This window comes from Salmo trutta, chromosome 5 (genome assembly GCF_901001165.1).
Source record: "Salmo trutta chromosome 5, fSalTru1.1, whole genome shotgun sequence".
In the NCBI taxonomy this organism is placed as follows: Eukaryota; Metazoa; Chordata; class Actinopteri; order Salmoniformes; family Salmonidae; genus Salmo; species Salmo trutta.
In genome coordinates, this window is record NC_042961.1 from 28,862,429 (window position 1) to 28,875,616 (window position 13,188).

General features: G+C 44.5%; 1 protein-coding gene across 1 annotated transcript in view; it reads left to right on the forward strand.

Moving 5' to 3' along the window:
• abcc2 (ATP binding cassette subfamily C member 2) overlaps positions 1 to 13,188 on the forward strand; it is a 63,848-nt gene that overhangs the window by 19,456 nt on the left and 31,204 nt on the right. Inside the window, exons 10-20 of the mRNA XM_029753286.1 lie at positions 950 to 1,204; positions 1,640 to 1,705; positions 2,706 to 2,843; positions 2,914 to 3,060; positions 3,351 to 3,435; positions 3,937 to 4,003; positions 4,293 to 4,419; positions 7,235 to 7,411; positions 7,892 to 8,059; positions 8,310 to 8,484; positions 8,579 to 8,714. Of these exons, the coding sequence (XP_029609146.1) occupies positions 950 to 1,204; positions 1,640 to 1,705; positions 2,706 to 2,843; positions 2,914 to 3,060; positions 3,351 to 3,435; positions 3,937 to 4,003; positions 4,293 to 4,419; positions 7,235 to 7,411; positions 7,892 to 8,059; positions 8,310 to 8,484; positions 8,579 to 8,714 (1,541 nt within the window). The remainder of the gene's footprint in view (positions 1 to 949; positions 1,205 to 1,639; positions 1,706 to 2,705; positions 2,844 to 2,913; positions 3,061 to 3,350; positions 3,436 to 3,936; positions 4,004 to 4,292; positions 4,420 to 7,234; positions 7,412 to 7,891; positions 8,060 to 8,309; positions 8,485 to 8,578; positions 8,715 to 13,188) is intronic.

Below are 13,188 nucleotides of genomic sequence, written 5' to 3' on the forward strand. Positions count from 1 at the left end.
CAAATTGACTCTGTCTTTGTGAGATGCAGAGTAGGTGAACGGATGATCTCCGCATGTTTGGTTCCCACTGTGAAGCATGGAGGAGGAGGTGTGATGGTGTGGGGGTGCTTTGCTGGTGACACTGTCTGTGATTTAGAATTCAAGGCACACTTAACCAGCATCGCTACCACAGCATTCTGCAGCGATACGCCATCCCATCTGGTTTGTGCTTAGTGGGACTATAATTTGTTTTTCAACAGGACAATGGCCCAACACACCTCCAGGCTGTGTAAGGGCTATTTGACCAAGATGGAGAGTGATGGAGTGCTGCATCAGATGACCTAGCCTCCACAATCACCAACCTCAACCCAATTGAGATGGTTTGAGATGAGTTGGACCGCAGAGTGAAGGAAAAGCAGTATATGTGGGAACTCCTTCAAGACCGCTGGAAAAGCATTCCAGGTGAAGCTTGTTGAGAGAATGCCAAGTGTGTGCAAAGCTGTCATCAAAGCAAAGGGTGGCTACTTTATATACTTTATAAATAAAATATATTTTGATTTGTTTAACACTTTTTTGGTTACTACATGATTCCGTATGTTTTTTCATAATTTTGATGTCTTCACTATTATTCTACAATGTAGAAAATAGTAAAAATAAAATAAAACCTTTGAATGAGTAGGTGTGTCCAAACTTTGGATTGGTATTGCAACTGTTGACTTAGTGTTAGGTGGCACTTCAACGTGTCGTGGAGTTCTTTCAGTATCTGCTCAAAGAAGTGTTATTACTCTTTAGTAACCTTTTGTTCAACTCTCCCCCTCCATCCTGCTCTCTATCCTCTTCCACTTCTATCTCCTTCCCTCCTCTCTCCTCTTTCACTCTCTCCTCCCTCTCCTCCTCTCTAACTTATTTCCACATCCCTCTCTCTCCCCTCTTTCCACATCTCCCTTCCCTCCTCCCCTCTCTCCCCCAGGCTCTGGTCGTATCGAACGACGCCCGTAAGGAGTCGACGGTCGGGGAGACGGTGAACCTGATGTCAGCCGACGCTCAGCGATTCAATGATGTTGTTAACTTCATCCACCTGCTGTGGTCGTGCCCACTGCAGATAGCACTCGCTATCGCCTTCCTATGGATAGAGCTTGGGCCTGCTGTACTGGCTGGATTGGCTGTCATGGTCCTCATGGTGCCCATCAATGGTCTGCTGGCCAACATGTCCAAGAACGTTCAGGTTAGGAAGGGGAGAGGGTGAAGAGAGGGTGGAAAAAGGGGAGGGAGAAGGTAGGGAAGAGGGAGGTAGAACCTGCGATGCTGGCTGTCATGGTTCTCGTGCATGGTGGCCATCAGTGTTCTGGGGGAGGAATAACAAGAGTGAGGGGAGGATGGGGGAGGGAGAGGCTGATGTGTTGGACTCAGGAGTCTCTGGAGTATGAGTTCGGGTCAGGCTAGCCCCTGGAATTTGCTACACTATTATCATACCGCACAAACTTGAATTGCTCTCCACTGTGCTAAATCTAAATGGTGAAGCTTCAACAACAGTATTCTACATTAACTTATCTGTTTCTGGGGTTATTGGGTGTATGAGTTAATGACCTGTCATCAACAGCAGTTAGTGCAAAACCTTCTTACCTCACGTTCCTATTTCTGTCTGTGTCTCTATTTTCAGATTGAGAACATGAGGTACAAAGACAAACGGATGAAAATCGTGAACGAGATGCTGAATGGCATCAAGGTATTAGCTTGAATAATAATAAGGTTCAATATACCTAATTAAAAGTATGCTAGCGCAATGGTGTGTGCTTGTCCTACTTCATATCTACAGTTTTCTTCGTCCCAGCACTAAGCAGTGCATTTGACTATATATCTTAGAGATATTCTATCAACAGTACATTATTAAGAGTACTTGAGGTAGAGGCCAATCTAAAATGGCATGCCATTAATAAGTTCGCTGTTGGAGCTAATTGCAGGTAGTCAAGGTATTATAGTGCTCAATGGTAAAATCACATTTTCCTACCATCACATCTAAGCCAATATGACACCAATTTAGATGAAACCTTGCTGTCTGAGAAGGTTTGAATTCTAAGCAACCTGCCTATATGTTGTTTGATGTACAATAGACCAACATAGCTACTGTAGTAGGCCAACGATGTGTGCTGGAAAACCGTAGTAGAGCATGGGTGAAGAAGGCCTTGTGGTGCTCGTGAATTTATAACATTTTTCGGCTTCAGACCTGCCTACTTCTCACTTTGTGTTGAATTATAATAGTTTTGGAGTACTGTAATATTATTTACTATACATTTTTAGTATTGTTATATTATAATATTGTAATATTTATTGAGCTTTCAGGCTCTACATGTGTTTGTGTGACTGTGTGTGTGTGTGTGTGTGTGTGTGTGTGTGTGTGTGTGTGTGTGTGCGCACATGCAGGCTTTTTATGGTTTAATGAAAACGAAAGAAGCTGTGAGGTGCTGCTGCTTTATGCTGCTGCTTTGTGCACATTTAAACCCTCCAAGGATATGGCTCTGAACAAAAGAGCCACTTCAGACTTTCTCACCTGCCTTTCCCACCTGTTCCACCTTCCCCTCTCCTTTTCTCATTTCCCTACTTCTCTCCCTCTTCTTCTCTCCTTCCCTCTCCCCCTTTCCTCTCCTCCCTCCCTCACTCCCTTCCCTCATTCTCTCTCTTATTCCCCCCTTCCAACCTCTCTCTCTCCCTCCCCTCCCACTCTCCAGATCCTGAAGCTATATGCATGGGAACCATCATTCCAGAACCAGGTGATGGGGATCAGAGAACAAGAGCTGGTGGTCATGAGGAAGTTTGCCTACCTCTCCTCCGTCTCCACCTTCATCTTCTCCTGCGCCCCCGCCCTGGTGAGTACTGAGATAAAGGGAGAGAGAGAGACACACACACACACTCTAACTAACCCGTGTACGTCTCCAGGTCTCCTTGGCAACCTTTGCAGTGTTTGTAGCAGTGGACTCAGAGAACGTTCTGGATGCAGGGAAAGCCTTCACCTCCATCTCTCTGTTCAACATCCTCCGCTTCCCTCTGGCCTTCCTGCCCATGCTCATAGCTGCAATGGTGCAGGTAGGACAGCACACACGCACACACGCACACACGCACGCACACACATACGTCCACACACATGCACACACACTGCACGCACATCTTACATTTTTATTCAAGTCTAAATGACTTGTTTTTAGTAAATTTCTCTTACCCCAAAAATGCATTTACTTCAAGATAATTTGTCTTGTATGAAGATATTCTGACTTGTATCAAAACATTTTTTGGTTCAAATAAGCAGTGCAGGAATATAAATTAGCTTGGTAAAACACACACACACTCCCTACATACGTTTGTGTTTGTCCCTCCAGACCAGTGTTTCTAAGACGCGTCTGGAAAAGTTCCTGGGAGGAGAAGACCTGGACACCAACATTGTGCGTCACGACCCCAGCTTCAGTAGGTCGAGGGTCAAGTGTCACACACTTTGTTACACGCTCTTTAACCCCATAAAGCAAAACACTGATACGGTTTCCCAGACACAGATTAAGCCTAGTCCCATGGACTAAGAAGCATTTTCAATTGAGAATCTCCATTTAGTCAAGGACTAGTTTTAATCTGTGCCCAGGAAACCGTCCCTTTATGTCAATACTTTAGTTGCATTAGTTGTATTTAGTTTGCCGGTATAATGAAACCAGTGGCATAGTGGTCAATAGTGCAAACTGCCAAGTTAAATCAAGCACCCCTCAAACCACAGGAAGCTGCTGAGGGGAGGACTGCTCATAATAGTGGCCGGAACGGAGCGAATGGAATGGCATCAGACACATGGAAACCATGTCTGTTGACGTATTTGATCCCATCCCACCTATTCCGCTCCAGCCATTAACATGAGCCCGTCCTCCCCAATTAAGGTGCCAACAACCTCCTGTGCCTCAAACGTGTGTCTATGTCTGTTCCCAGACACAGCCGTGAGTGTCTGTAATGGAACCTTCGCTTGGGAGAAAGACGCTGAACCTGTTCTCAAAAAGTGAGTTTCCCTCCTCTGTGGGAGTGTGGCTGTTTTAACAGAGAAGTCATATCAAATCAAAGTTTATTGTCATATGCACTGGATACAGCATAGTGTACACAGTACAATGAATTGCTAACTTTCAGTTTAACCTCTCCTGTCAGTACAGCAGCAATTAAAAGTATAAAAAAGCATTCAATAAATACTCAGATATGCATTGAGAGGTGTGTCTTTTGCAATCATCACCTCTGCTTTGTTAAACGTGTTGTGTATGTCCATGTTTGTGCGTGTGTGTTTGTGTGTGTGTCAGTGTGTCATTGGAAATTAAGCCCGGCAAGCTGGTAGCAGTGGTGGGAGTGGTGGGTTCTGGGAAATCTTCTCTGATATCAGCAATGCTGGGCGAGATGCACAGCGCAAAGGGTTTCATCAATGTACAGGTAACACACACACACACACGTCATGCAGGTAATAATACTAATAGTTTTCACTGCTTTTATACTCACATTAAATACTCAAATTAGTTAGTATGACCTATTTTAAAATAATTTATTGATTTGACAATAAATGACCAGCGAAATGGGTTGGTTTTACATGGTCAGCCATAGTAGTATGGCTTCCCTGGAGCAAATGAGGTTTAAGCGCCTTGTACAAGGGCAAATCGACAGATTTTTCACTTTGTCGGCTCAGTAATTTCAAACCCGCGACTCATCGCTCTAACCGCTAGGCTACCTGCCTTTAGTTAGATACAGTGCTTGACAAAACTCACAACACTGGTCCAGTTTGAAGATATGCAGCCTCACAGTTAACCTTTCCAATATAAGAACGCTGAAAAAAGTATGATTGCGCACGCTGCAGGTTGATGGAACCGTTTGCCAGTGATGTGATGTAACGGTCGTCGTATGGACTAGACCAAGGCTCAGCGGGTTGAGTGCTCATATTTACTTTTATTTGAGACACTTAATAACCAAACAAGAAAACAAACGAACGGCAACCAGTCTTGCAGGCTAAACACAGCAGTGCAAAAACAACTTCCCACAAAAGACAGGTGAAAAAAGGGCTACTTAAGTATGACTCCCAATCAGCAACAACGATGTACAGCTGTTCCTGATTGAGAGCCATACCAGGCCAACAAAGAAATACACAACATAGAAAAACCATAGAAATACAAATCATTGAACAATACCCAAAACCCCCGGAACACATAAAACAAACACCCCTCTTACATAAGAACATATCCCAACAAACCCCGAACCACATAAAACAAACACCCCCTGCCACGTCCTGACCAAACTACAATAACAAATAACCCCTTTACTGGTCAGGACGTGACATGTGAATTGAATTGGCTGCACCTCCTTATTTGGATAGTGAAGCTTACATTTTAAATGTGTCTCTATACTCCAGCACTTTGGATTTGAGATGAAATGTTTTATATGAGGCCACAGTACAAAATGTCACCTTTTATTTGAGGGCATGTTCATACATGTCTGTTTAACCACTTAGAAATGAAAGCTCTTTTTCTATCTAGTCCGCCATTTGAAGAAGTCATAAGTATTTGGACAAATTCACTATTAGTGTATTAAAGTAATCAAACATTTATTATTTGGTCCCGTATTCCTAGCACGCAATGACTATATCAGGCTTGTGACTCTGCAAAGTTGTTGGATACATTTGTAGTTGGATTTGGTTGTTTGGGGTTATGTTCTGCCCAATAGGAACTGAATGGTGAATGACGACTGCAGTAACTTTCTTTCTAAGTGATTAGATGTGTCTGAATAATTCTAAATGAATCCAATATGCCACGATTAAGAAAAATGCCTTGAATAACAGTGAGTGAGAAAGTTACAGAGGCTACAAAAACAAAACATGCTAACATCTCACCATTCCCAATAACAGGGGAGGTTAGGATTTTTGGGGGGCATTCACACTGATATAGGCCTACTGTAAAAGGCTTTACGTCTGAGCTATGGGCGTGCCAAACATTGTCAATAAGCAAGATTAAATTCACTATTGATTAGACCTAAAAAGACAGTAAGTCATTTCAATCAAATTCTAATAAAAAGAAACAGCAACTTGTTTTAAATAGGCTATGTCTAATTACTGTTACAGGCACCATAATTGTTCCCCATGGACATATAATGTTCAAATCACATTTTATTAGGCCTAAGACAACGATGACTGTGGAACTTTTCACAGGAGCTGGAAAACGATCCAATATAAAGAGAAAGGGGGAATGTCCACTCCCTGTTACGACTCCCAAATATATTTATAGCTAAGCTTACTATCGCTGTTGATATGGCCAGTTGTGAGCTTTGCCACGTGAAAAGTAAACAAACAAACAGGCAAATATAGCCTACAAATAGATTCAGAACCACAGACAGCGATTGGAATACCCTCGATTTGACATTTAGGTCCAACAGAGGGAAGTGGAAGATGTATTTTTTGACAAAATTATAAAGAAAAACAATAAGTAGTCTTTTTTAAATAACGTGTTGTTCCTAAACAGGCTTCCTACAGTCACTGACACCTTTCATGCAATGGGCATTGCACATAATGAGTCCAAACATTTCACAGAAGCTGGACAAAAATGATGTCCAATTTAAATTAAAAAGGGGAATGTCTGACAGTTTTGCTCCTTGTGATATTTAAATAAAACATTGGTGATGTACGCAAGGCTACTGTGTGCGCCTCGCTGGCGAAGTCAATGCTATAACCAATTGTGTTACAGCTAACACCAGCTTTTGGTCAGTCTTAAATATCCCTAGTTGCGCTCACCGAATTTGGCCTATTGGTACACGTTTTTAAGGAAACACCTCAAATATTTCCACCCCTTAAATTAAATTGCAAAACTGATCTGCATTTGACACTTCCGCCTCCTTTCCGCCAGCCGAAAATAGAGCCCTATAAGTGAATTTGTCCAAATACTTTACTGTTATATATTCTGTACTGTTGCCTGATATTAAACATTTTATTTCAAATTCAAAATGCTGGAGTATAGAGCCAAATTGAAAAATGCAGCTTTACTGTCAAAATACATATGGAGAAGAATGTAAATGTCATTGCTAAAACTCTCTCTCCTCTTGCACTCTCTCCCCTCCTTCTCTTCCCACCCACTCCCTTTCTCTCTCTCCTCCTTCTGCACTCACTCCCCTCCCTCTTTTCCCACCCACTCCCTCTCTCTGTCTCCCACACTCCTTCCTTCCTCCCACCCCTTCCCTCTTCTCTCTCCCCTTCCGTCTCTGCTCTCTCCAGGGGTCGGTAGCCTTCGTGCCCCAACAGGCCTGGATCCAGAATGCCACTCTCAGGGACAACATCCTGTTTGGCTGCCCACTGGAGGACTCTCGTTTCCAGGCTACGCTGGAGGCCTGCGCCCTGGGGCCCGACCTGGAGCTGCTGCCTGGGGGAGACCAGACTGAGATTGGGGAGAAGGTGAGAGATGACTGGATGGTCTGGAGGTGGTTAGGGGAGAGGGGCTGGTGCTAAGGAGAACGCACTGAGATTGGGTCTGCATCCCAAATGGGCCCTTGAATCATAGTCTGTCAGTAGGTACACTAAAAACAACAAATCCATGTGCCAGTGATGATGGACCATGTTTTTGATGGACCCTGTTTTTCCATCAACACAGCTCATTTAAATGCAAAAACGATGTTCTATCTCTATCGATAACAGCGTCTCTCATGTCCAGCTAATGACCATAGTGGGGTAAATTTCATTTTAATTCTGTCAATTCAAGAAGTAAACTGTAGAGCTAATTTAAATGCTAATGCCATAGAGATTCAACTATGTTTTCTCTCTATAGCTAATGCCATCTTTCGTGTCCAGGTAATGACCTACGTATGTCCCCGTTTCCCTCTCCTCTCCTCCTCTCTCTTCTCCTCCCTTCCCTTCCCCTCTCCTTTCCTCCCCCAGGGTATTAACCTGTCCGGGGGTCAGAAGCAGCGTGTGAGCCTGGCCAGGGCGGCCTACAGCCAGGCTGACGTTTACCTGCTGGATGACCCTCTCTCAGCTGTAGACTCTCATGTGGGCAAACATCTGTTTGAGGAGGTGGTGGGACCTAAAGGCATACTCAAAGATAAGGTGAGTAGAATGGCTAACCAAATAAATTTGCTAAATTAGATCAATAGACAGACAGATGAATGGATGGATGGACAGATATCCTATCTTTCTGATCCCTCCGTGGACTTGTGACCCATGGAGTAAATTTTTTCTCCTCTCCTCCACCTTCTCCTATTTCTCCTGCCCAACTTCCTCTCATCCCCTCCCTCTTCTCCTCCTCCTCATCTCCTTCCTTATCCTCCTCCTCTCTTACCTCTTTCTCCCTCTGTAGACCCGTATCTTGGTGACCCATGGAGTGAGCTTCCTGCCCTACGTGGATGAGATTGTTGTACTGAAAGAGGGATGTGTTTCTGAGGTCGGGTCATACCAAAGTCTCAAGGACAGCAAGGGGGCTTTCTCTGAGTTCCTGGACACCTATGCTAAAGAGGAGGGCAAGAAACACACTGGTGAGTGTGTGTGTGTATAACTGTCTTTATGTTTGTGTGTGTGTAACTGGCAGTGTGTGTGTTTAACTGGTTGTGTGTGTGTGTTTATCAACAGACCCAACCTCTGATGGGGAGGAGGTGGGGCTGGTCCCTGATTTACAGGATCCTCAGGCCGACATCCCTCCTGAAGACATCGTCTCAATGACCCTGAAGAGAGAGAGCAGCATCCGACGCAGCCAACGCAATAGAAGGTATGAGAGAGAGAGAGCGAAAGAGAAAGAGGGAGAAAGAGTCTGAAATGACTCTTTAGTTCAGAGCCAGATCCCTGAGTGGTTAAAGGGTGGACAAAAAAGCAGCACTTCACAGCCATTTTTAATAAACGGGCTCTGGAGAGGTGAAGGTCGAGTCATGCGTCCTCTGAAACATGACCCCCCAAAACTTGCTTCTTAACACCACCCGCTTAACCCAGAAGCCAGCTGCACCAATGTGTTGGAGGAAACGCGGTTCAACTGACGACCGAAGTCAGACTGCAGGCACCCGGCCAGCCACAAGGAGTCGCTAGAGCACAATGAGACTAGTAAAAGCCTCCCCGGCCAAACTCTTCCCTAACCCGGACGACGCTGGGCCAATTGTGCACCACCCAATGGGACACCGCCTGGGATCGAACCCGGGTCTGCAGTGCCTTAGACCGCTGTGCTACTCGGGAGGCCTGTTGGTTATCATTTTTACTAAATTTACAGTATGTAAAAATCTGGGTAAAAGATGGAAAGGAATGTGTGTCTTATTCAGTACATGTAGTAATTGCTTGCTTTTCTAAAGTAAAAAAATCTAAAAGATGGTTAGACAAGCTAGCTACTATAACTTGATTGATAGCCTGAAATGGGTTCTTGGTTGCAAGTTATTGCTATAATTTTTTGTATTAATATTAGTATTTACAACACATACAACACAATCAAACTAACCAAACAACAAAACACACCTCATGCAAACATGACACATTGTTCTCTCTCATCCTGGTCCAAATAATATGACTCATAAAGGCACATTTCTATACTTTCCTTTATTTTCTTTGCATATCACATTTTCCTCCTAACAATAAATCAAAATAAGAATGTTGCATATATGGGCGGGCTGCATCGAAATTTCAAAAACAAAAAAATATACATAGTTACTTAAAATGATGAATAATTATAGAGTTGCTCATTATATACATGATTTTTATGAATTACATATTATTGATTGTATAATGACTTTGTATCGATAAACATGATTGGCGCCGGAGGAGATGGCTGCTGTTTTACGGGCCCCTAACCGATTGTGCTATTGTGTGTGTTTTTTTGCATTATTTGTAACTTATTTTGCACATAATGTTTCTGCCACCATCTTGAATAACCGAAAAGAGCTTCTGGATATCAGAACAGCGATTACTCACCTCGTACTGGACTAAGATGTTTTCTTTAACGAGCTGGACGCAAAGGATTTACTTCAGACACCGGACAAGAACCAAATCCCAGCCATTGAAGAAGAGACATAGATATAGGTGTCATAGGTCGGATTCCTTGTAAGAATCCGACGGCGAGTGGGTAACCTGCCTCTACCATCAGCCCTATTTGTCAACGTGCAATCATTGGATAATAAAGTGTATGAGGTCCGATCAAGACTATACTACCAACGGGACATTAAAAACTGTACTATCTTATGTTTCACCGAGTTGTGGATAACAAACAGCTGGCTGGATTTTCAGAGCATCAGCAAGATAGAATAGCTGCCTCCGGTAAGACAAGGGGTGGGGGTCTGTGTATATTTGTCAATAACAGCTGGTGCACGAAATCTAATATTAATGAAGTCTCAAGGTTTTTCTTGCCTGAGGTAGAGTATCTAATGATAAGCTGTAGACCACGCTATTTAGCAAGAGAGTTTTCATCTCTATTTTTCTGTCTATTTACCGCCACAAACCACTGTTGGCACGAAGACCGCACTCAACGAGCTGTATAAGGCCATAAGCATACAAGAAAATGCTCATCCAGAGGCAGCGCTCCTAGTGGCCGGGGACTTGCAGGGAAACTTAAATCCGTTTTACCTCATCTCTACCAGCTTTCTACCAGCATGTTACATGTGTAACCAGAGGAAAGAAAACTCTAGACCACCTTTACTCCACACACAGAGCCCTCCATTTGGCAAATCTGACCATAACTCGATCCTCCTGATTCCTGCTTACAAGCAAAAACTAAAGTAGGAAGTACCAGTGTCTCGCTCAATACGGAAATGGTCAGATAACACAGATACTAAGCTACAGGACTGTTTTGCTAGCACAGACTGGAATATGTTCTGAGATTCTTCCGATGGCATTGTGGAGTACACCACATCAGTCACTGGCTTCATCAATAAGTGCATCGATGACATCATCCCCACAGTGACCGTACGTACCCCAACCAGAAACCATGGATAACAGGCAGCATCTGCACTAAGCTAAAGGGTAGAGCTGCCGCTTTCAAGGAGCGGGATTCTAACCCGGACGCTTATAAGAAATCAAGCTCTGCCCTCCGACGAACCATCAAACAGGCAGAGCGTCAATAGGGGACTAATATTGAATCCTACTACACCGTCTCTGAAGCTCGTCAGATGTGGCAGGACATGCAAACTATTACGGACCACAAAGGGAAGCACAACAGTGAGCTGCCCAGTGACATGAGCCTACCAGATGAACTAAATTACTTCTATGCGGGCTTCGAGGCAAGCACCACTGAAGCATGCATGAGAGCACCAGCTGTTCCGGACGACTGTGTGATCACACTCTCCATAGCCGATGTAAGACCTTTAAACAGGTCAACATTCACAAGGCCGCAGGGCCAGATGGATTACCAGGACCTGTACTCCGAGCATGCGCTGACCAACTGGCAAGTGTCTTCACTGACATTTTCAATCTGTCCCTGATCTAGTCTGTAATACCAACATGTTTCAAGCAGACCACCATAGTCCCTGTGCCCAAGAACACCAAGGTATCCTGCCTAAACTACTACCGACCCGTAGCACTCACGTCTGTAGTCAAGTGTTTTGAAAGGCTGGTCATCGCTCACATCAACACCATTGTCCCTGAAACCTGAGACCCACTCCAATTTGCATACCACCCCAATAGATCCACAGATAATGCAATCTCTATTCCACAGTGTCCTTTCCCACCTTGACTAAAAGATCACTGTCGTGAGAATGCTATTCATTGACTACTGCTCAGCGTTCAACACCATAGTGCCCTCAGAGGTCATCACTAAGCTAAGGACCCTGGGACTAAACACTTCCCGCTGCATCTGGATCCTGGACTTCCTAACGGGCCGCCCCCAGGTGGTAAGGGTAGGTAACAACACATCTGCCACGCTGATCCTCAACACGGGGGCCCCTCAGGGGTGTGTGCTTTGTCCCCTCCTGTACTCCCTGTTCACCCATGACTACATGGCCAAGCACGACTCCAAAACCATCATTAAGTTTGCCGACAACACAACAGTGGTTGGCCTGATCCCTGACAACGATGAGACAGCCTAAAGGGAGGAGGTCAGAGACCTGGCAGTGTGGCGCCAGGATTACAACCTCTCCCTCAATGTGATCAAGACAAAGGAGATGATCGTGGACTACAGGAAAAGGAAGGCGGAGCACGCCCCCATTCTCATCGACGGGGCTGTAGTGGAATGGGTCGAGAGCTTCAAGTTCCTTGGTGTCCACATCACCAATCAACTGTCATGACGCTACAAGCTTGGCATACCTGCATTTGGGGAGTTTCTCCCATTCTTCTCTGCAGAACCTCTCAAGCTCTGTCAGGTTGGATGGGGAGTGTTGCTGCACAGCTATTTTCAGGTCCCTCCAGAGATGTTCGATTGGGTTCAAGTCCGGCTCTAGCTGGGCCACTCAAGGACATTCAGTGACTTGTCACGAAGCCCCCCCTGAGTTGTATTGGCTGTGTGCTTAGGGTCGTTGTCCTGTTGGAAGGTGAACCTTCAACCCAGTCTGAGGTCCTGAGCACTCTGGAGCAGGTTTTCATTATGGATCTATCTGTACTTTGCTTCGTTCATCTTTCCCTCGATCCTGACTAGTCTCCCAGTCCCTGCCGCTGAAAAACATCCCCACAGCATGATGCTGCCACCACCATGCTTCACCATAGGGATGGTGCCAGGTTTCCTCCAGATGTGACGCTTGGCATTCAGGCCAAAAAGTTCAATCTTGGTTTCATCAAATCAAATCACACACGCCGAATACAATAGATGCAGAACTTACAGTGAAATGCTTACTTACAATCCCTTAACCAACAATGCTGTTTTAAGAAAAATACCTACAATAATAAGATATAAAAGTAACAAATAATTAAATAGCAGCAGTAATATAACAATAGCGAGATGATATACAGGTGGTACCGTTACAGAGTTAGTCGAGGTAATTGAGGTAATATGTACATGTAGGTAGAGTTATTAAAGTGACTATGCATAGATAATAAACAGAGAGTAGCAGCAGCGTAAAATATAAGGGGGGGAATGAAAATTGTGTGGGCAGCCATTTGATTAGATGTTCAGGAGTCTTATGGCTTGGGGTTAGAAGCTGTTTAGAAGCCTCTTGGACCTAGACTTGGCGCTCCGGTACCACTTGCCGTGCGGTGGCAGAGAGAACAGTCTATGACTATGGTGGCTGGAGTCTTTGACAATTTTTAGGGCCTTCCTCTGATACCGCCTGGTATAGAGGTCC